Genomic DNA, 24,408 nt, shown 5'->3' on the forward strand with positions numbered 1-24,408 from the left:
AGCAATGTTCACCATGACTGTATTGTGGGTCTTACTATGCTTTTATGACAACCTTCCATAGAAACCAATTAATGTCCAGCTTTTTCAATAGCATCATAAGAAATGAAAGGTGTGCATGCATTGATTAATTGTTTTGGACAACAAAGATATTTTTTTCTTCTAGAAAGGGTCTTTAATCTTCCCCCCTAGTGTTTATTAATTTACCTTCTCCCTGGCTTTATTTTTGGTCTCTTCATCCATCCAATCATTTTCTTTTTCCAGCATGTCAATGAAAGCCCAGCGAATTCCTTCAATAACTTCTTCCATCTAGTCAAGAAAAGTTGAATTACACATTTGATTGCTTAACATGTATAAGGTAAACTCGGTTTCACATGCCAAACATTCAAGATCAGAGAGCATTCTGTGGTGTGCAGACCAGCTATGGATTCACTGATCCAAACTCTAATGAGTTCAGGTCAAGAGACCTGCGACTGGTCCATACATTGATATCTTTCACATACTTGTACCATGATTGTTGGACGTGTGAAAGCAGCCTACCACTTTCAAAAACAAATACATAGGTAAATTACAATAATTATTTTGGTAGTATTAAATATTTAAATGTTTATTTTCACTGGTCTGAAAGATGATCCTTTAAAATGAGTTAGTTGCAAAACCAGACCTGTTAAAAAGTCAAAAGTTCCAATTATGAGGGGCACATAAGTACCTGTTAGGGGTCAAGTTCCCGCCTCTGCACAAGGGGAATTTCAGGCCATCTCCGCTGTGGTCTCCCATTCTTCTCCTGCCGCAGTGGAGCCTGCTCAGCGGAGACGTCGGTCCCAAAGTCTCGCTCAGTCTCTGAGTAACTCTGTACAAAGAGTTACTGCTGCTTTTCCTGCTTCTGCCATTGGAGTCAGTGCTGGGCAGCGGCGAGCTGACACTTCTGGGACTAAGTCCTACTTTTCTCATTCTGAGCATGCCCAGAGTAAGATCTCTCAGTGGAGATCGAGGGTCACATGATCAGATACTGCAGCTAAGACCATTGGTCCTTCAGGAAGGTCCTGTAGGTGCTCACGCTCTGTGGCAGCCTCTCATTGGTCCTTCTAGGAAGGTCCTGTACGTGCTGCAACTATTTAAGGCACGGCCATGCGCTAGTATTGTTCTATGTTATGTGCTTTGCGCCAGTGTGGTCACGTAAGAGTGTGTTCAGGGACCCGGCTGAAATAAGCCCCTAGAATGCTGGCACCTCTGGCGAGGAGATTGTGTTTGTATGTATTCAGGGACCCGGCTGAAATAAGCCCCTAGAATGCTGGCACCTCCGGCGAGGAGTTTTGTGTGCATGCGTGACCACTGACTGCTCTCTGTTTGGGCAGTTAGCCTGTGCCTCTGTGAAGTCTAACAGGGCACAGTGCTTTGCTTTCACGGCTACTCGGCGAATTAACTGAGTTAGTCCATACCGCCATATAGTGCCGCCGTTTGCCAGCAGCAGGTTCTCCTGCACGGTGGACCCCGGGCTGCGAACGCACCAATAATAATAAAAACATCTATATTTACTCGGTGCGTTCCGCTAGCCCTAACAAGTACCTTTTGAACTATGTGGTAGATCTTGGAATATCCTATGTAACTTCACAAAACTAAAAAAAACACCATACTGTATATGGCACTCTGATGTATATGTTTAATTCATGCAATAGCAATAATTAAAGGGATAGTCAAAAATTATTAAATTGCTTTCATTAGTTAGACAGCATAAAAATATGCAAGCTTGCAATTGACTTGCTTTTACTTTTTGATGTCATTCTCTTGCAATATAATGAAAGATTTCATCTTTCAAAGCGTGGAACTAGTTTCTATTGAGCTTGGCCAATACTAACTGCCCAGACCCTGGACAAGTATGCAAAGTAACAGTATTCCAGGAGAGAAGTTAACTCCTAACATACCAGCCATGTTTCTCTAGCCCAATGATTTCTATATTGTAGTTAACTGCTCACCTTCCTTCCACCCACCGCTCCAAACGTTGCAAAATCACAATCCTGTAGCGTCTAATATTTTCAGATCAGGTTTCCTAATCATTGCTCTTCCTGTCCGGAGCTGTGTGATTGTCCAAATACCCTGCTATATTTATATGTAAATAAAGTAACAGCAATAGTCACTGCAGAACAAAGTGATAGCTGACTGTGTTTTCAGAATTTTTGCTTAGCTTTATAGTTCTGCTAATAATACAGTTCTGCCATTCAAGGAGAAGAGCCTGACCTGCCAGGAACCAGGAAGGGAGGAGACTGTAAGGAGGCTGCATTACTCTGAGTGTAATGAGACAACTTGAGAATACCCCTTTAATATAACTCTGTTAATGTTTTAAAGTTGGATTGTCAAGTGACTAGCCCCTGTTAGCACCAATAACTTTTACCTTATGGTACAGTAAAATCCTACAAGGGCAGCACTATGTTAAAGTGAAGCTATCTTTAGAAAATTATCTACTGTTTAAATTAGGTGTTTGTGTTACATACTGACTAAGGCATTGCCGAAACGCGCTTCGGGGTGACGTGTGTGTTGCTGGCCTCCCCTCTACTCCTTCTATATGGTGTCCAAGTGAGGTATGCGTATTTTTACATAGTCTGCCTTGCGCACATGCTTCTACTATACATATTATATCGCTATCTCTGAATACTTAAGTATAGCGGTTGGACTACCAGATTATGGAGAGATAAATTACAGGGTAGATCTAGATTTCTTTTTTACTGGATATAGCAATTTGCTAAGCATGACATTGCTAATGTATGTTTGATTCCTGGCCAAGCACACTTCGTCTTATGTTTTTTCTGTATCTGCACTTATGCACTTTATGGCCCTTTTTCTTCCTTCCCCTGTTTCAACTGTTTATGTATTTATAGATGTTAATAAACAATTTGCATTTAAAAAAAAAAATTATTGGGCTATATGATTGTTTTTTTGGCTGCTCTTTTTGATATTCGTTTGTAAAAATAAATGTATACTTTTTATTTGTTCATTTTTTCATATCATAATCTTTATTAAAAAAGAATGTAAACTTGCAATTTTCTCATTGGAGCCAGTGTGAAAAGTGCAAAACTTCTATAGTAACAATCAAGAAGTGGTGAGATAGTAACATAGTAACATAGTTATTAAGGTTGAAGGAAGACTTTAAGTCCATCTAGTTCAACCCATAGCCTAACCTAACATGTCCTAACATGTTGATCCAGAGGAAGGCAAAAAAAACCATGTGGCAAAGAGTAAGCTCCACACTGGGGAAAAAAAATCCTTCCCGACTCCACATACGACAATCAGACTGGTTCCCTGGATCAACACCCTAACAAGGAATCTAATATATATACCCTGTAACATTATACTTTTCAAGAAAGACATCCAGTCCCCTCTTAAATTTAAGTAATGAATCACTCATTACAACATCATACGGCAGAGAGTTCCATAGTCTCACTGCTCTTACAGTAAAGATTCCGCATCTGTTATTATGCTTAAACCTTCTTTCCTGCAGACATAGAGGATGCCCCCTTGTCTCTGTCTCAGGTCTATGCAGGGACGTAACTACCACGGTCGCAGCAGTCGCCATTGCGACCGGGCCCGGGGTAGTCAGGGGCCCCGGCTGGTCAGATGCATGCCGACACCAGCAAAAAGTTAAAAACTGTTGCCGTGCAGGTGATTCGTCCCGCACGGCAACAGACAGACCTGCCCTCCACCTGACCTGCCAGGCGCACACATCAGATCAGCAGCCGACGCCTGATCTGAAAGGAAGAGCTGAAGATCCTGTGGTGACGTCATCACTATCATAGGTCTTTCACCATTTATCAGCTCCGCCTCCTGATCACATGACGATGACGTCACCACAAGTCCTTCAGCTCTCAGCAGCTCAGTCCTGGTGTGCAGCTCGTGTTCTCTGGTATCAACCAGCAGCAGATTTCCGGTTCCTGCTGTTCTGGTGAGATATGGAGACGGGAAGAATGTGGAGATGGATGGGGCAGAATGTGGAGAAGGATGGGGCAGAATGCGGAGACGGATGGGCAGAATGCGGAGACGGATGGGGCAGAATGCGGAGTCGGATGGGGCAGAATGCGGAGACGGATGGGGCAGAATGCGGAGACGGATGGGGCAGAATGCGGAGACGGATGAGGCAGAATGCGGAGTCGGATGGGGCAGAATGCGGAGACGGTTGGGGCAGAATGCGGAGTCGGATGGGGCAGAATGAGGAGACGGATGGGGCAGAATGCGGAGTCGGATGGGGCAGAATGCGGAGACGGATGGGGCAGAATGCGGAGACGGATGGGGCAGAATGCGGAGACGGATGGGGCAGAATGCGGAGTCGGATGGGGCAGAATGCGGAGACGGATGGGGCAGAATGCGGAGTCGGATGGGGCAGAATGCGGAGACGGATGGGGCAGAATGCGGAGATGGATGGGGCAGAATGTGGAGACGGATGGGGCAGAATGTGGAGACGGATGGGGCAGGAGCATGGGCAGGATGTGGATTTGGGTGGAAAATGTTTTGGTGGGGGGGCCCCATTTGTAAGTTCGCACCGGGGCCCATAACTTTGTAGTTACGCCACTGGGTCTATGATTAAAAGATCATCAGAAAGGTCTTTGTACTGTCCCCTCATATATTTATACATTAACATAAGATCAGCCCTTAGCCTTCGTTTTTCAAAACTAAATAGCCCCAAGTGTAATAACCTATCTTGGTATTGCAGACCCCCCAGTCCTCTTATAACCTTGGTCGCTCTTCTCTGCACCCGCTCCAGTTCAGCTATGTCTTTCTTATACACCGGAGACCAGAACTGCACACAGTATTCTAAGTGTGGTCGAACTAGTGACATTGTATTGAGGTAAAATTATGTTCTTCTCATGAGCATCTATGCCTCTTTTAATGCATCCCATTATTTTATTTGCCTTTGTAGCAGCTACCTGACACTGGCCACTATATGTGAGTTTGTCATCCACCCATACTCCCAGGTCTTTTTCATTGATGGTTTTGCCCAGAGTTTTAGAATTAAGCACATAGTTATACATCTTATTAACTCTACCCAAGTGCATGACCTTACATTTATGTCCATTAAATCTCATTTGCCATTTATCAGCCCAAGCTTGTAGTTTACATAAATCATCCAGTAATATAAAATTGCCCTCCTCTGTTTTGATTACCCTGCAGAGTTTAGTGTCATCTGCAAATATTGAAATTCTGCTCTGAATGCCCCCTACAAGGTCATTAATAAATATATTAAAAAGAAGAGAGCCCAATACTGACCCCTGTGGTACCCCACTGCTAATCGCGACCCAGTCCGAGTGTGCTCCATTAATAACCACCGTTTGTTTCCTATCCCTGAGCCAGCTCTTAACCCACTTACACATATTTTCCCCTATCCCCATTATTCTCATTTTATGTATCAACCTTTTGTGTGGCACCGTATCAAAAGCTTTTGAAAAGTCCATATACACTACATCTACTGGGTTCCCTTGGTCCAGTCCGGAACTAACCTCTTCATAGAAACTGATCAAATTAGTCTGACATGAACGGTCCCTAGTAAACCCGTGCTGATACTGGGTCATGAGGTTATTCCTCTTCAGATACTCCAGTATAGCGTCCCTTAGAATGCCCTCCAGGATTTTACCCACAGTAGAGTCACTCTCAGTCAGCTGTTTCCATCCATAAAGCGGCAGCTCATATGATTGACCACTACACTCACAGTCAACAGGTAGATGGGGAGGGATGGAGAACTGCCTCTATTCTCTTGTCTGAGAATACCACTGATTTAAAAAGTTTGCAGCCATCTTTAAGGCTAGGTTCAGATTGCATTAGTGCAATCCGTTTAGCGCCTAGCGCTAGCGGATTGCGCTAACGCAATGTGTTGTAAAGGGGTCACGTTAAACGTCCCCGCTCTCGCAGATCTCCGATCTTCGAGAGCAGGGAATGGACCCCAGGCACGCCTCGGACGCTGCAAGCAGCGTCTGTGACGCACCACAAAACACCGGCACATCGCTAGCGCGTGCCGAAAATGGCACACGCTAGTGATGCGCGTCCCCATTGCTGTTAATGGGCGCGCTAACGGACGCGTTGCACGGCGTTAATTTCGCCGTGCAACGCTGTCCGTTAGCGTGGTCCCATTAACGCAATCTGAACCTAGCCTAAAGGAAAATATGCACACACCTTTCACATAGTTGATGTCCTTTAAACATTCGTATTTCTGTTTTTTTTAGATCATAAACATAGTCATTGCTTTATATTCACTTATTCCTAATATGCATGCATTGTATTGTACCATTAATTTCTTGTCCTCTTGGAAAAAAGAGTCCACGAACATCTTTCCTACGGCGTAAGGGAGAGCATTTTCAATATAATTTACACATCTGTCCCAGCGTGCAGTCAGAGAATTTGTTCCTAAAAGAACCTGTAAAATAAAAAATGTTGTAAAGCTGCGAAATGTCATCAGCTTTAAGAGGTGATGATAGGAAATGTATCAGGAGGCTATTTATGATGAAATATAAGTAAAGGATGGCAAAATCTGTGGGATAAATGTGTAGACCTGAGATTTACCTTAATGTGTAACAAATATTTCCCTATTTTTAACACATTTTGGTAGAACAAAAGCCTCGGAAGGAGCATCTTCTGACCATGCAAAAATGTCTGGAATTGAGAGCGGACCCCATGTCGTATTTTGAGTGCACCTGATGTGCCTAAACAGTAGAAACCCGCAGAAGTGACCCCATATTAGAAAATAGACATCTTGGGGAATGTATTTAAATGTGTGGTGAGCACTTTGAACCCCCGGGGCTTCACAGAAGTTCATAACCTAGACCCGTGAAAATAAAAAAATAAATTTTTTTCCCACAAAAATGTACATTTAGCCCCAATTTTTTCATTGTCACAAGGGTAAAAGGAGAAAATAATCCCCAAAATTTGTTGTGTAATTTCACCTAAGTACGCTAGGGAAAACAACTGTTTGGGCACAAGGCAGGTCTCAGAAGAGAAAGAGTGTTGTTTTGAACACAGACTTTAATGGAATCGTCTGCAGGCGTCATGTTGCGTTTGAAATGCTGCTGATATGCCTAAACAGTGGAAACCCCCCACAAGTGACCCATTTTGAAGACTACACCCTTCAAGGATTTTATCCAGGGATATAGTGAGCATTTTGAACCCATAGGTACTTTTCAGAATTTGATAATATTAGGCTGTCATATTGAACATTTTAATTTTTTTCTAACTAAAATATTGTTTTAGCCTCAAATTTGTAATTTTCACGATAATAGGTGAAAATGCACCCCATAATTTGTTACGCAGTTTCTCCTGAATGTGAAGATACCCCTCACGTGGTCAAAAACTTCTGTCTCCGCACATGGTAGGGCCAGGAAAGAGTGCTATTTGTCTGGAATAAATTGTGAAAGCCATGTCACATTTGGAATTCCCTTGACATTCAAAAACAGCATAAACCTTCCACAGGTGACTTAATTTTGGAAACTAGACCCCTCAAGGAATCCATGTACTGTAGGCATGTACTGAGCATTTTTAACATACAGGTTATTGACAAAACTTTATAACATTTAGATGTGATAACAAAAAATACATTTTTTCTACTAAAATACTGTTTTAGCACAAATTTATAATTTATATTAGGGGTAATGGGAGAAACTGAACAGCACAATTTTGTTATGCAATTTCTTCTGAATGTGGTAGAACTCCATATGTGGTTGTATACTACTGTTTGAGCACATGGCAGGGATCGGATGGGAAGGGGCACTACATGGATTTTACAATGGAGATTTCATTTGAATAGAGTGTGGTTTCCATTTACTAAACCACTGAGGTGCCAGAACAGCAGAGCCTCCCCCGGGTGACCCGAAACTTCATGGCCTAAGGAATTCATCTAGGGGTGTAGTGAGTATTTTGAACCCATAAGTGCCTCATATAATTTTATAACATTGAGATGTGGAAATATGACATTTTAGTTGTAAAAATGTAATTTTTGTATTTGCTGCAAATTTGTCACAAGGCTTAATAGGTAAAACTGTGTCAACTTTGTCAAGGCGGCATTCTTCACAGGATTCCTTGGGGGTATGTCTTTAGGCTGTGAGCCATGCCCCTTGGTACAGACAATAAAAAGTAGCACTAAATAAAATGGATCATATTGCTGGAGTCGTATGATGGATTTTAAAAATAAAAACTCACTCTTCGGTAATTTTTCAATTATGCACTTTTGTTTTTTCCTTCTCCTCTTCCAAGAGCCATAACTTTTGTTTTTTCCATTGACATAGTTTTTTTGGTATAGCTTTATGTTGTTCATTGTATGGTAAAAAAACTGGAAAACTGATTTTTTTATAATAAGCAGTTGCAAAATTTTTTTGTTAGTATCACCATTTCCAAAGCCAGTAATAATTTTATTTTTCCATCAATGGATCTGTCAGAGGATTTGTATTTTGCAAGTTGAGTTGTTATTTTCTTTTATGCAATTTTGGGGTCCATAAGAAATTTTGATCACTTTTTATTGTATTTTTTTAAGGGAGGTATGGTGACAAACAAATAGCAATTCTTGCATTTTGACTGTCTTTCTCATTATAGTGTTTAACCATCAGGTTAATTAATTTTAGATTTTGATATATTGGACTTTTACAGATTTAATAATACCAAATGTAGCGCCGGCATCCCTGCACACTGCCCCTCTCCCCCGGCAGGGACACTGACTCACTCACCGTCACGGCCCACATCCCGCTTCTCCTCCTCCTTCCACGTCTGGTTCTACCCAAAGTGTGCACACTGTTAGGGGTCGAGTTCCCGCCTCTGCACAGGGGGAATCTCGGGCCATCTCCGCTGCGGTCTCCCATTCCTCTCCTGCCGCAGTTGAGCCTGCTCAGCGGAGACGTCAGTCCAAGCGTCTTGCTCAGTCCCACTCTGTACAAAGAGTTACTGCTGCCTTTCCTGCTTCTGCCATTGAAGTCAGTGCTGGGCAGCGGCGAGCAGACGCTTCTGCGACTAAGTCCTGCTTTTCTCATTCTGAGCATGACCTGAGTAAGATCTCTCAGTGGAGATCGAGGGTCACATGGTAGTAAGGTCCTATAGCTGCTAGGACTAACTCCTGCTTTTCACACACTGAGCATGCCCAGGGTAAGATCTCTCAGTGGAGATCTAGGGTCACATGCTCAGGTATGGCAGTCTCTCATTGGTCCTTCTAGGAAGGTCTTTTACTTGCTGCAGCTATATAAGGCTCGCATGGCCGCACGGCCATGCGCTAGTATCAATGCATGACATGAGTTTTGCGCCAGTGTGGTCACGCTTGTGTGTATTCAGGGACCCGGCTGAAATAAGCCACTAGAATACCGGCACCTCCGGTGAGGAGATTGTGTGTTTGGTTACAGGGCCCCGGCTGAAATAAGCCACTAGAATACCGGCTCCTCCGGTGAGGAGATTGTATGTTTGCCTCCTGGACTGCGTGACCACAAGCTGCTATCTGCTCAGCAGTTACTGTGTATTCCTGTGGAGTTTAACAGGACACAGTCCTTTCCTTATAGCGACTCTGTGAAGCAACAGAGTTCGCTTCTACCGCCATATTGTGCCGCTGTTTGCCAGCAGCAGGTTCTTTTCCTGCACGGTGGACCCCGGGCTGCGAACGCACCAAATAACATCTCTATATTTACTCGGTGCATTCCGCCAGCCCTAACAGTATACTAGCACCAGGGTCTGGCTGGTAAATGGCGGACGATCAGCGTTTACAGCGGTACATCCAGGAGCTGGAGGGTAGGTTGACGGCTCTCGAGCGCACAACCTCAGCTGTGGATGTTACCGCAGACGCTGTTCAGGCTGCAAGTGTAGCTGCAGCCAGTTTGTCCTCTGCCACCCCTGCTCCGACTTTATCCCGTCTCCCGCTTCCAGACAAGTTTGCTGGTGACAGTAAGCTATGTCGGGGATTCGTGAGTCAGTGCTCCATACATCTTGAGCTTCTGGCTGCACGTTTTCCTACGGAACGGGCGAAAGTGGGATTTATTTTATCCCTTTTGTCGGGCAGGGCGTTGGAGTGGGCAACGCCGCTATGGGAGCGCAATGATCGTGTGGCGCAGAGTGCTCCTCTCTTCCTGGACGCTCTGAAACAGGTCTTTTTGGGACCTCGTGTCACCCACGATACCGCGCTCCAATTGTTGGCAACAACAAAGGGTTCGTCCATGGTCAGCCAGTTCGCCGTGCAATTCCGGACTCTGGTCTCTGAGCTGGAATGGCCGGATAAAGTCCTTATTCCGGTGTTCTGGAGAGGACTGGCAGACCATGTGAAGGACGCCTTGGCCACCAGGGAGATTCCCGCCACACTGGAGGAGCTTATTTCTATATCTACCCGCATCGACCTCCGTTTTAACGAGCGGAGGTTGGAGCGGGCCCAGTGTAGGCAGAGGTTTCGGCTGGCTCCCACCTTCGCCAGACCTCTGGAATCTTCCGTTCAGGCGTCCGACTCCCATGAGGCCATGGAGGTTTCTCGAGCGGGACCTAAGTCTCGGACCGCTCGAGTACCCATGGTTTGCAGAAATTGCCAACAAGAAGGACATTATGCCAATAAATGTCCACGGCGGTCGAGTAAACGATCGCGTCTAGTAACCCTTGGAGGAGGTTCACTAGACACAGCGGCATTTTCCTCCAAGCTGTCCTTCAAAGGGACAATCATATTAGGCTCTTACTCTCTAACAGTCGAGCTATGTGTGGATTCTGGAGCTGAGGGGAATTTCATCTCCTCAGCTTTTGCTCTGCGCCATGCAATACCTCTGGTGATGCTCGCCAAACCGGTGACTGTTAGGGTAGTGAATGGGTCGACACTTCCATCTCAGATCACACACCAGACTGTCCCTTTCACGTTAGCTATGTCCCCATCCCACCAGGAGATAATTTCCCTTCTTGTCCTTCCCGAGGGACTGGATGAGATTCTGCTGGGAATACCCTGGCTCCCGTTTCCACTCCCCACATATTGAGTGGTCCTCTGGGAGGATATTGGGTTGGAGTGAATCCTGTAAGGGCAGATGTGTGAAAGAGTGCGTTCAGGTTTCCACCACTGAGATACCTGCAAATCTCTCTTCTCTTCCCAAATACTATTGGTCCTATGCAGACGTCTTCTCCAAAAAGGCTGCGGAGACCCTTCCGCCTCACCGCCCCTATGACTGTCCTATAGATCTCTTGCCTGGAGCAGAACCTCCTCGGGGACGTTTCTATCCCCTCTCTCTTCCGGAAACGGAGGCCATGTCCCAATACATCCAGGAGAATTTGGCAAGAGGGTTCATTAGGAAGTCAGTGTCACCAGCAGGGGCAGGGTTCTTCTTCGTGCAGAAGAAGAATGGAGAATTACGTCCTTGCATAGATTACAGGGGTCTTAACGCCATCACCGTTAAGAATAAGTACCCGCTGCCCCTGATTTCTGAGCTTTTTGATAGGCTAAGGGGAGCTAAGGTATTTACCAAATTAGATCTGCGGGGTGCTTATAACCTGATTCGCATCCGTAAGGGGGACGAATGGAAGACGGCGTTTAACACCAGAGATGGGCACTATGAGTATCTGGTGATGCCCTTCGGGCTCTGTAATGCCCCAGCCGTTTTCCAAGACTTTGTCAATGACATCTTCCGGGATATGCTTTCCACCTCGGTCGTATTCTATCTGGATGATATTATCATCTTTTCTCCAGATATTGACTCCCACCGGAGAGATGTTGGCAGAGTCTTCGACCTCTTACGGGCAAATTCTCTCTATGCAAAGTTGGAGAAGTGTATATTTGAGCAGGAGTCTTTACCTTTCCTGGGCTATATCATCTCCGCCCAGGGATTGGCTATGGATCCTGCCAAACTACAGGCTGTGATGGACTGGCAAGAACCCCATTCTCTTAAAGCGGTGCAGCGCTTTATGGGGTTCATTAATTATTACCGCCAGTTCATTCCCCACTTCTCAACTTTGGTAGCTCCCTTGGTAGCCCTCACCAAGAAGGGAGCAAATCCAAAATTGTGGTCAGAAGAGGTCTCCAGGGCCTTTTCTTCTATTAAGTCCCGTTTTGCTAGCGCTCCCATCCTACATCGTCCCGATGTTGATAAGCCATTCATAATGGAGGTGGATGCCTCATCCGTTGGTGCAGGAGCAGTCCTCTTCCAAAAGGATGCTCAAGGTCGGAAGCATCCTTGCTTCTTCTACTCCAAGACCTTCACACCAGCGGAGAGGAATTATTCCATCGGGGACAGGGAGTTGCTAGCGATGAAGTTGGCTTTCTCAGAGTGGAGACATCTCTTGGAGGGGGCTCGCTTTCCCTTTCAAGTCTTCACGGACCACAAAAATTTGTTATATTTGCAAACAGCCCAGCGGCTAAATTCTCGCCAGGCCAGATGGTCCTTGTTCTTCTCCCGGTTCCACTTCACCCTCCATTATCTCGCTGGGGAGAAGAACATTCGTGCTGACGCCCTCTCTCGCTCTGTTGTGTCATCTGAGGAGGAGGAAGGGGAGCCTCGGCTTATTGTCCCTTCTGAGAGCCTGAGAACCGTAGCTCCGGTTTTGCTAGAGTCTGTGCCTCCGGGCAAGACTTTTGTACCCATTAATTTGCGACCGGAGGTTCTCTCTTGGGCTCATTCGTCCAGGGTGGGTGGACACTTTGGGACAAAAAGGACATCTGAGCTACTGGCGAGGTCGTACTGGTGGTCACATATGGTTCATGATGTCAGAGATTACATTCAGGCATGTGTCTCCTGTGCCAAAAATAAATCTCCTCGACAACGGCCAGCAGGGTTACTCTATCCCTTGCCGGTGGCAGACAGGCCCTGGGAGATGGTCGGGATGGACTTTGTGGTGGGTTTGCCCAAGTCTCGTGGCTGTACCATCATTTGGGTTGTCACCGATCATTTTTCTAAAATGGTGCATTTGGTCCCGCTTCCACGGTTACCTTCTGCACGGGCCTTGGCAGCGTTGTTCATAAAACACATCTTCCGCCTACACGGTATGCCGGACAAAATTGTCAGTGACCGGGGTCCCCAGTTTGCGTCTCGGTTCTGGAGAGAGCTTTGTTGTCTTCTCAGCATTGAGTTAAATCTCTCTTCCGCATATCATCCCGAGACGAATGGGTTGGTAGAGAGGGCCTACCAGACCTTGGTCACATATCTGCGACATTTTGTCTCAGCCAGGCAGGATGACTGGGCATCCTTGCTATCATGGGCAGAGTTTGCACTGAACAACGCCGTAGCCGACTCCACTGGACAAACCCCATTCCTCCTCAGCTATGGTCAGCATCCACGGGTACCTGGGCCTATGCCCGTGTCTTCCGCCGACTCCAGGGTGGCAGACTGGGCTGTGGAGGCACGGGATATTTGGGACCGCACTCAGGATGCCATTCGGGCCTCTAAGGAGAGAATGAGGTCCTCCGCCGATGCTCATCGGCGCCCCGCTCCGACCTTTGCTCCTGGCGACTTGGTGTGGCTCACCGCCCGTAACATCAGGCTGCGAGTTGAGTCCACTAAATTTGCTCCTTGCTACTTGGGTCCGTTCAAGGTCCTTGAGCAGGTTAATCCTGTGGTCTATCGTTTGGCCCTTCCGCCACGCCTGGGTATCACCGACACCTTTCATGTGTCCCTCTTGAAACCTGTGTATATGTCCCGGTTTTCCGAGTCATCTGCTGGGACATCGGGTTCGTCTACGGACGATTATGAGGTGAACGCTATTTTGGGGTGCAAGGTGGTAGGTGGCAAAAAATTTTATTTGGTGGACTGGAAGGGTTATGGCCCCGAGGACAGGTCCTGGGAGCCTGCTGAGCACATTCAGGCTCCGCAGCTCATTGCTGTCTTTGAGCGTAGCGAGGTCCAAGGAGGGGGGGGCCCTAGGAGGGGGGGGTAATGTTAGGGGTCGAGTTCCCGCCTCTGCACAGGGGGAATCTCGGGCCATCTCCGCTGCGGTCTCCCATTCCTCTCCTGCCGCAGTTGAGCCTGCTCAGCGGAGACGTCAGTCCAAGCGTCTTGCTCAGTCCCACTCTGTACAAAGAGTTACTGCTGCCTTTCCTGCTTCTGCCATTGAAGTCAGTGCTGGGCAGCGGCGAGCAGACGCTTCTGCGACTAAGTCCTGCTTTTCTCATTCTGAGCATGCCCTGAGTAAGATCTTTCAGTGGAGATCGAGGGTCACATGGTAGGAAGGTCCTATAGCTGCTAGGACTAACTCCTGCTTTTCACACACTGAGCATGCCTAGGGTAAGATCTCTCAGTGGAGATCTAGGGTCACATGCTCAGGTATGGCAGTCTCTCATTGGTCCTTCTAGGAAGGTCTTTTACTTGCTGCAGCTATATAAGGCTCGCATGGCCGCACGGCCATGCGCTAGTATCAATGCATGACATGAGTTTTGCGCCAGTGTGGTCACGCTTGTGTGTATTCAGGGACCCGGCTGAAATAAGCCACTAGAATACCGGCACCTGCGGTGAGGAGATTGTGTGTTTGGTTACAGGGCCCCGGCTGAAATAAGCCACTAGAATACCGGCTCCTCCGGTGAGGAGATTGTATGTTTGCCTCCTGGACTGCGTGACCACAAGCTGCTATCTGCTCAGCAGTTACTGTGTATTCCTGTGGAGTTTAACAGGACACAGTCCTTTCCTTATAGCGACTCTGTGAAGCAACAGAGTTCGCTTCTACCGCCATATTGTGCCGCTGTTTGCCAGCAGCAGGTTCTTTTCCTGCACGGTGGACCCCGGGCTGCGAACGCACCAAATAACATCTCTATATTTACTCGGTGCATTCCGCCAGCCCTAACAGCACACGGTGCTCAGATACCTGGGCAGTCCTTAGGGCGCTTGTGCTCCCTCTTTATTCTCCTTATTAAAGGAGCAGTTCGCGCCATCCTAAAGAGTCCTGAGCCAATGGCTGGGAGACACTTACTATTTAAGGCACCGCCACCCGCATGGAGGTGCCTGCGTAACATTTTCAGTTGGTTTACCAACACGCCTGCTAGTTCTCATGCCCCTGTCTGCTTGTTCCTGCTAGTTCATTTAGTGTCTGTCTGTCCTTAACCTCCGTGCCAGTATTTGGCTTGTCAGTCTGTATTCCAGCCGCATCTGCCAGCACATGTGGTGCCCGTCTGTATATCAGAAGGACCAACCTGCACCTGCTGTGCCAGTTTGCATATTAACTGGACCTGCCTGCAGCTTATGTACCAGTCATTGCATTAGCTGGATCCACCTGTATCTGCCATTCCAGTATGTATATCAGCCGGACCTGCCTGTACCTGCCGTGCCAGTCTGTATGTTAGCTGGACCTGCCTGCACCTGCCATGCCAGTCAGTACATTAGCCGCATCTGTCAAAACCCACCAGTACCAGTCAGTATATCCGCCATATCTGCCTGCACCTGCCGTGCCAGTCTGTATATAAGCCGGACGAGTCAAAACCTACCAGTGCCTATCTGTACACCAGCCATGCTCATCTACATCTGAAGTACCCATGTTCCTGCCATTCCAGCCTATATAAGCTGTAATCTCCTACTGAACCATTCTAGCTACTTGTCTATTAGGAGTCAGCTGCCATGCGTTGGAGGTCTATCCTGGAGTAACATCTGGTGTCCATCGAAAGCCAAGTCTAACCTCACCACCAGGGGCTCTAGTGAAGAGTCAGGTGCTCACATAGTCATGCCACTCCAGGCTCTCCTCGGACCATTGCATAGTTATTCCACTATTCCCATTACACCAAATATGTTTTTTGTTTGTTTTTGTTATTTTTTATGATGGGAAAAGAGATAATTATATTTTTTATGTTTTTAAATTATTTTTACAAACTTTTTTTTACTTTATTTTTTTTAGTCTCCTATGAGGAATTAAACCTGCAATCACCTGAATAATTTGCAATCATAGTAAAGTATTGCAGTATATAGTGAAAATTACAGCTGAGCATCAGAGGAAGACCAAGATGGCAGAGGTGAGGGTTGATGGGACCCCGCACTGGCTATGATGTAATTTAAGTGTGGAGGGAGCTCTGCTCCTGAGCCCCTTTCATTCACAGTCACTCCATTGCAGGACATACAGTTATATACGTATGCAAAAGAGGTTAAAGTCCATCCAGGTTTTCTAATGAGAAGATGAAGACAGATTGTAAAAGAAAATGTAGATAAAAAGAAAATTCAACCTCTTACCCGGATATATTCCAGTTGTCTATATTGAAAGCGTCTACTGAGATTTGAAATTCTTGAAGACACAAATTTCCATATTAGGTAATTTGAAATAGTCCTGAAAAAATAAAACATATATGTTATATGTACTGTTAAAAAACGGCGCTGAGGACTAAGTACCCTTAACTGCAGCCGTTAAAAGGTGTATTAGCAAACGTTAAGGGGTTAAAAATCTTTTTAAGGGAAATGTTGCAAAATGTCATATAAATCTAGAAATGGTATAAACATAGGGATCCATAATATAAAGTTAAAATGTTAGTTATACCTTACAATGAATGGCATAAAAAATAGAGTTCTGGATTTTTTTCCTCTGCTTGCTTCACCCTCTCACCAAAAAATAAATAAAGGTTAATCAATTTATTAAGGTTATCAAAATAGGATCCAACTGAACATATAATTAAAAAAGTCCTCATAGTGACTGTGAGGAGCTGGCCATGGGATAAACATTATTGGACCCATGGACGAAGAGCGGAGTCCACAGCTCTAAGGGAGGCAGAGTTTTTCCAGCAAGGAGCATCGGTTATGTTGATCTTATTGTTGTGTTTTATTTGAGATTTCCTTGATCATTTGTTTAAGGTGCACAAATCTCTCCTGGAAAGTGTTCAGCCTTAAGAATCAATGTTTCTATTAAGTGACAGTACACCAAGAAAGAATATGCGGGCTGGATCTTATATATAAATAAGGCCAGACACAAAAATGATAATCAGTGGAGATGAGCAGACCCATGGATATTCCTTCACACCTATCCATTACTAATCCTATACTAATCCTACTATATAATTGTCTAAGGGTCACTTCCATCTTTCTGTCTGTCCTTCTGTCTGTCTGTCTTTCTTTCTGTCACGGAAATCCCAAGTCGCTGATTGGTCGCGGCAAACGGCCATGACCAATCAGCGACGGGCACAGTCCGGCGGCAAAATGGCCGCTCCCTACTCCCCTGCAGTGAGTGCCCCCTCCATACTCCCCCCCAGTCAGTGCTCACACAGGGTTAATGACTGCATTACACCACGTTATGCCGTGGTGTAACGCACTCCGTTAATGCTGCTATTAACCCTGTATGACTAACTTTTTACTATTGATGCTGCCTATGCAACATCAATAGTAAAAAGATCTAATGTTAAAAATCCAGCCAAGGCCTTTCCCGCCCCTCGCAACACTCCAGTGGCCGGTCCATGCATTGCGGTGTTGCGAGATGATGACGTAGCAGTCTCGCGAGACCACTACGTCATCATCTCGCGAGACAGCAATGCACTCTTAGGACCGGAGCGTCACGAGGAGCATCGGTAAATGCCTCGGCTGGATCCGGGGGCCAACGGAGGGTGAGTATATCACTGTTTTTAATTTTAGTAATTTTTTTTAACAGGGATATGGTGCCCACATTGCTATATACTGCATGGGCTGTGTTAGATACTACATGGGCTGTGTTATATACTACAACTCTGTGCTATATACTATATGGGCTGTGCTATATACTATGTGGCTGTGGTATATATTACGTGGCTGGGCAATATACTACATCGCTGTGCTCTATACTACGTGGCCTGTGTTATATACTGCATGGGCAGTGTTATATACTACGTCTCTGTGCTATATACTATGTGGCTGGGCAATATACTACGTGGCTGTGCTATATACTATGTGGCTGCTAGATACTTTGTGGCTGTGCTATATACTACATGGCTGTGCTACATACTACGTGGCTGAGTTATATACTATGCGGCTGTGCTATATACTTATACTACGGGGCTGTGCTATATACTACGTGGCTGCTATATACTATGTGGCTGTGCTATATACTACGTGGCTGTAAATTACATACATATTCTAGAATACCCGATGCGTTAGAATCGGGCCACCATCCAGTATTGTAAATAAACACACAGCCAGAATAAAGTCTCTTAATTTAAAGAATGACACAGACTCCATTAATGCTTCTAAATTAATCCATATTTAAGTCAACGCCTATTCCATTGAAGCCCTCATCATTGTTTTTATTTTAGTTTTATTACAGGAGACAAGGGATTCAATTGAATGGGCGTTAGGTATAACTGAGTTTGTTATTTTTCAATAAAAAAGTAAAAGGGTGCTTTATTTTATTTCAAATAAAATACTTTCTTTTGGCTGTGTGCTTATTTACCATGAAACTATAGGATTAGTAATGGAGAGGTGTCTTATAGACACCTCTCCACTACTAATCCATGGGCTTGATGTCCCCTGACAATACAAAGGTGATATAAACCCCACAAATATTACCCAACTTTCTACCACTACAGGGCAAGTGGTAAGAGCTGGGCAAAGTGTCAGAATTGGTGCATTTAATAGATGTGCCATTTGTGGGCAGCTTCGGGCTGAAATTTTTAGGCTGGGAGGGTCAATGTCCATGGCCCCTTACCAGCCTGAGAATACTAACCCCTAGCTGTCTAGTTTAGCTTGGGTGGTTGTCAAAAATGGGGGTTCCCCATGCCGTTTGTTTTAATTATTTAAATAAATAATAAAAAAATATTAGAGTGGAGACCCCTTTATTTTTGATAACCAGCCTTCCTGAAGCTGACAGCTGAGGGTTGCAGCCCCCAGCTGTGAGTTTTGCCTGGCTGGTTATAAAAAATACAGGGGAACACAAGCAATTTTTTTTTAATTATTTATTTGCAGCACAGGTGCCGGATGATGAATACTCCCATCAGCTGCCACCTGGTCTGACTGTTTTTAGTGGCAGTGAGTGAAGGCTGATGGGAGCAGTAGTCCAATCAGCCAATGCCAGTTTCCCTCCGATCATAGCTGCAGGCTCATGCTGTCATTTGACAGCGTGGGAGCCACAGCTCTCTGACCGGCTGTAATGATTTTAGCGCCGTTCAGAAGCAGTGTTTGCCGAACTGTTATGCACATGACAGCATGACAAATACCAGGTGTTCAGGAGCCCAACCCAAACAGTAGCATGGATTTCCTGGTGAAGTACGTGTTCGGTGTCCGTGCCCGAGCAGTAGGTGTTCGGTACAGACATCGAACTTTACTGTTCGGGTTTGCCCATCTCTAGTAATCAGGTAAAGCAATCCTTCCATTACTCTTGTTAGTGTCTCAGAAGCCTAAATTGAGCCATTGTTCCATATGAGACTGTACGTTGACTCTTGTTTGTTAATTTGTGGAATACCTGCTGATTACATATTGTAACAGTCCACTGCAGTTTACTAATCTACACAATTTAGGACATATATGCAGATTAATTGAACAATAAAACAATGAAGGATTACCTCCCCCACCTTATGAGGAAGAGCCATATGTTGTACAAGGACAAGTGTCCTGGACTAGATTGGACACCTCAGCGACCATGAATCAGCATTTGCAGCCGGTCTGGGTAGAGGGCATGGAAGCTTTAGGACTCATTGATTCTGGAGCCTCAGTCACATTGATCAAAGAACATCTAGTACCAGACCAATGTACTGTTCCAACCAGCCATATGTTATTCAACATAGCCGGAGTAGAATCTCTGAACATTCGGAGGGCCAACTACATTTAGACTGGGGTTACCACAGGAGTAGTGCGGCTCCTATTGGTAGATGTGTTCCTGGGTAACAACCTAGAAGCAGGGTTGGTGTGTCTCTGGGCCAATGTCATAATCTGAAGCCAAGGACCGGTCCTCACTGCGTCAGCCAAGAGGGAACAGAGCAATCTCAACATGCTGACTAACCCCCCTACAGTGGGAAGTAATACACAAAATATAATGCCTGTTACCATGAAGTAACATGACCTGGGGAAGGTAAATTACACCAGGGAGGAGGTCCAGTAACTTCTGGTCACTGGTCTTCGATCACCCTGATCTGCCTAGTCATTGTTTCCTCAGAACACCATTTACTAGGCTGCCAAGTGGCAATCTTCGTGGCTGGGGTCAGCACAATAGGGATGGGAGCATTTATTTGGGCAATTTACAGGCCTATGTGGGGGAGAAGGAGCTGGAGGAGTTGCTCTATTGGTATGGGCAGATCTGTACCATTGAACTAAAGAATCGCTCGGGGGCAGCACTGCGCTGTTCGCCTAAATCAGGATCCGCGCAATACAAAGGACGCTGTGGTTGCAATGGATACTATTTTGGTTCTTATCGGGTACGTGTGGAGTTTCCCAAGTCAAACTGGGGATAAAGTGGAGGATTTGGAGGAGTCATTGTCTCAGGGCTTTCCCCATCGGGAAGTTGGCAGGATCTAAAAGATCATATGAGAGAAGACGGACATGTTTGCTATGCTGATGTACACAATGATGGAATGGGGATTGTGGAGTTTATTCACAAGGAAGACATGGAATAAGCTTTGAAGAAAGAGGATGATACAAAGTTTCATTCTCATGAAGGTGAAACCTCTTACATCCGTATCTATAGGGAAAGAAATGCTGATCAACTGTCCGGATAAGTGAAGAAGGTGGATAGTCAATCTCATCAACTGGAGACCAGCAGTGAAAAAGTGGGGGAGGAGTGTGAGGAGCTGGCCAGGGACTAAAGATTATTGAAACCATGGACGTAGAGGGGAGTCCACAGCTCTGAGTGATGTGAACTTTTTCCAGCAAGTACAGTTAGGGCCAGAAATATTTGGACAGTGACACAATTTTTGCGAGTTGGGCTCTGCATGCCACCACATTGGATTTGAAATGAAACCTCTACAACAGAATTCAAGTGCAGATTGTAACGTTTAATTTGAAGGGTTGCACAAAAATATCTGATAGAAAATGTAGGAATTGTACACATTACTTTACAAACACTCCACATTTTAGGAGGTCAAAAGTAATTGGACAAATAAACATAACCCAAACAAAATATTTTTATTTTCAATATTTTGTTGCAAATCCTTTGGAGGCAATCACTGCCTTAAGTCTGGAACCCATGGACATCACCAAACGCTGGGTTTCCTCCTCCTTAATGCTTTGCCAGGCCTTTACAGCCGCAGCCTTCAGGTCTTGCTTGTTTGTGGGTCTTTCCGTCTTAAGTCTGGATTTGAGCAAGTAAAATGCATGCTCAATTGGGTTTAGATCTGGAGATTGACTTGGCCATTGCAGAATGTTCCACTTTTTGGCACTCATGAACTCCTGGGTAGCTTTGGCTGTATGCTTGGGGTCATTGTCCATCTGTACTATGAAGCGCCATCCAATCAACTTTGCAGCATTTGGCTGAATTTGGGCTGAAAGTATATCCCGGTACACTTCAAAATTCATCCGGCTACTCTTGTCTGCTCTTATGTCATCAATAAACACAAGTGACCCAGTGCCATTGAAAGCCATGCATGCCCATGCCATCACGTTGCCTCCACCATGTTTTACAGAGGATGTGGTGTGCCTTGGATCATGTGCCGTTCCCTTTCTTCTCCAAACTTTTTTCTTCCCATCATTCTGGTACAGGTTGATCTTTGTCTCATCTGTCCATAGAATACTTTTCCAGAACTGAGCTGGCTTCTTGAGGTGTTTTTCTGCAAATTTAACTCTGGCCTGTCTATTTTTGGTATTGATGAATGGTTTGCATCTAGATGTGAACCCTTTGTATTTACTGTCATGGAGTCTTCTCTTTACTGTTGACTTAGAGACAGATACACCTACTTCACTGAGAGTGTTCTGGACTTCAGTTGATGTTGTGAACGGGTTCTTCTTCACCAAATTAAGTATGCGGCGATCATCCACCACTGTTGTCATCCGTGGACGCCCAGGCCTTTTTGAGTTCCCAAGCTCACCAGTCAATTCCTTTTTTCTCAGAATGTACCCAACTGTTGATTTTGCTACTCCAAGCATGTCTGCTATCTCTCTGATGGATTTTTTCTTTTTTTTCAGCCTCAGGATGTTCTGCTTCACCTCAATTGAGAGTTCCTTTGACCGCATGTTGTCTGCTCACAGCAACAGCTTCCAAATGCAAAACCACACACCTGGAATCCACCCCTGACCTTTTAACTACTTCATTGATTACAGGTTAACGAGGGAGACGCCTTCAGAGTTAATTGCAGCCCTTAGAGTCCATTGTCCAATTACTTTTGGTCCCTTGAAAAAGAGGACGCTATACATTACAGAGCTATGATTCCTAAACCCTTTCTCCGATTTGGATGTGGAAACTATCATATTGCAGCTGGGAGTGTGCACTTTCAGCCCATATTATATATATAATTGTATTTCTGAACATGTTTTTGTAAACAGCTAAAATAACAAAATTTGTGTCACTGTCCAAATATTTCTGGCCCTAACTGTAGCACCAGTTGCATCAATCTTATTGTTGTGTTTTATTAAAAAATTTCTTGCTCATCAGTTTAAAGTGCAGAAATCTCTCCTGGACAGTGTTCAGCCTCAGCAATCGATATTTTCATTCAGTGAGAGTAAACAGAGAAAAATGTGTGGGCTATAACGCCTAAGAGCTTCAATTTCACAGCCCACCTGTAAAATCATGAGTGGGATACATTTAGGCTGGAGAAGGCCAAAACACATTTTAAATAGAAAGCATCATCAGAAAATTACTTATTATTTAAATTAGATTTTTGTGTTATTATTTTTTTTCTTACTTTTGGTAATTTTCTTTTCATATCACAGTCTGTATTAAAGGGACTCTGTCACCTGAATTTGGCGGGACTGGTTTTGGGTCATATGGGCGGCGTTTTCGGGTGTTTGATTCACCCTTTAATTACCCGCTGGCTGCATGCTGGCTGCAATATTGGATTGAAGTTCATTCTCTGTCCTCCATAGTACATGCCTGCGCAAAGCAATCTTGCCTTGTGCAGGCGTGTACTATGGAGGACAGAGAATGAACTTCAATCCAATATTGCAGCCAGCATGCAGCCAGCGGGTATGGAAAGGGTGAATCAAACACCCGAAAACTCCGCCCATATGACCCAAAACCAGTCCCGCCAAATTCAGGTGACAGAGTCCCTTTAACCCTTTCTCGACATGCGCCGTATATGTATGGCACATGTTGTGTGTCCCCCTTTGATGTGGGCTTCGGCAATGAGCCCACATCCTTTCCGGCACATGTCAGCTGATTTCATCAGCTGACATATGCCCAAAAAAAGCCGTGGGTGGAACCATGATTCAATTGCGGCTGTTAATATGTTAAATGCCACTGTCAATTTTTGACAGGGGCATTTAATATGCACGCCACGGAAGCGTGTCACAAACCCTGCCCATCAACGCCCATGTCACATGATCTTGGGTCGCCGATGGGTTGGAATGACAACCCAGGGTCTTCAGTAGTCCCCTGTGGTTGCCATTCCCGGACACCTATATGCACCGCCCAGTGGCCTGCGCACATAACAGGTGATTAGTTTAGTTAGATAAAGCAGGGCACCCCCCATTCGTTCCATTCAAAATATAACAATTCATAAAAAATTTAAAATACACGTTTGGTACCGCTACATTAAGAATCGCAAAATCTATATATAAAAAGAATAAATCTGATCAATAAAGCGCAACGAGGAAAAAAATCAAAATGCCAGAATTACGTTTTTTTGGCCGCAGCAACATTGCATTAAAATGCAATAATGGGAGATCAAAAGATCATATGTACATGGTATCAATAAAAACATCAGCTCGGCACCGTAAAAATAAGCCCTCACCCAACCCAGATCCTGAAAAATGGAAACGCTAATGGTCTCGGAAAATGACACAACTTTTCTTTTTTTTTTTTTTTTTACAAACTTTAGATTTTTTTTCAGCACTGAAATAAAAGAGAACCTAGACATGTTTGATATTTACAAACTTGTAGATACCTGGAGAATCATAATGGTAGGTCAGTTGTAGAGAACATGGTAAAGAAATAAATTAAAAAAAATTCTGGAATTGCACTTGGAATTTTTTTTCCCATTTTCCAGTACATTATATGGTAAAATCAATGGTGTAGTTCAAGAGTACGACTCGTTCCACAATAGGCAAGCCCTCACATGGCCATATTGATGGAAAAATAAAAAAAGTTAAAGATATGGCTCTGAGAAGAAGGTGAGCAAAACACAGAAATGCAAAAACAGAAAATGGCCCTGGCATGAAGGGATTGAAAACTAAAAAAGAATTCTTACAATTTTCACTCTGTCCACTGGGGTAGTTTTATATTTTAACTTCCTGTTGTTTCAGGAAACAACACTTGTGCATTTGCCACAATAAGCAGACTCTGAATTTTCTTTTGTATTGATGTATCAAATAATTGTGTGCAAATGTCATTGGGAAGGAGATCAGCATGCTATGAGTCCAAGTTTGGAGAATGCCCTCATAGAAATAGTCTTCTTTAACACCGATCCCCTGATGAACCCCGTGTCATTAGAGGGGGAAGCGCATTGGG

The 24,408-nt window shown here is 44.9% G+C and overlaps 1 protein-coding gene and 1 pseudogene across 1 annotated transcript in view; one reads left to right on the plus strand and one right to left on the minus strand.

The window, feature by feature from the left end:
- The window catches only part of PHEX (phosphate regulating endopeptidase X-linked), a 467,693-nt gene that overhangs the window by 156,947 nt on the left and 286,338 nt on the right, over positions 1–24,408 (minus strand). The window contains exons 10-12 of the mRNA XM_069761473.1: positions 16,098–16,191; positions 6,263–6,391; positions 205–306 (exon numbers count right to left, since the gene is read on the minus strand). Coding sequence (XP_069617574.1) covers positions 205–306; positions 6,263–6,391; positions 16,098–16,191 — 325 coding nt within the window. The remainder of the gene's footprint in view (positions 1–204; positions 307–6,262; positions 6,392–16,097; positions 16,192–24,408) is intronic.
- LOC138671465 (serine/arginine-rich splicing factor 9 pseudogene) lies at positions 19,871–20,527 on the plus strand (annotated as a pseudogene).

This window comes from Ranitomeya imitator, chromosome 3 (assembly GCF_032444005.1).
Source record: "Ranitomeya imitator isolate aRanImi1 chromosome 3, aRanImi1.pri, whole genome shotgun sequence".
In the NCBI taxonomy this organism is placed as follows: Eukaryota; Metazoa; Chordata; class Amphibia; order Anura; family Dendrobatidae; genus Ranitomeya; species Ranitomeya imitator.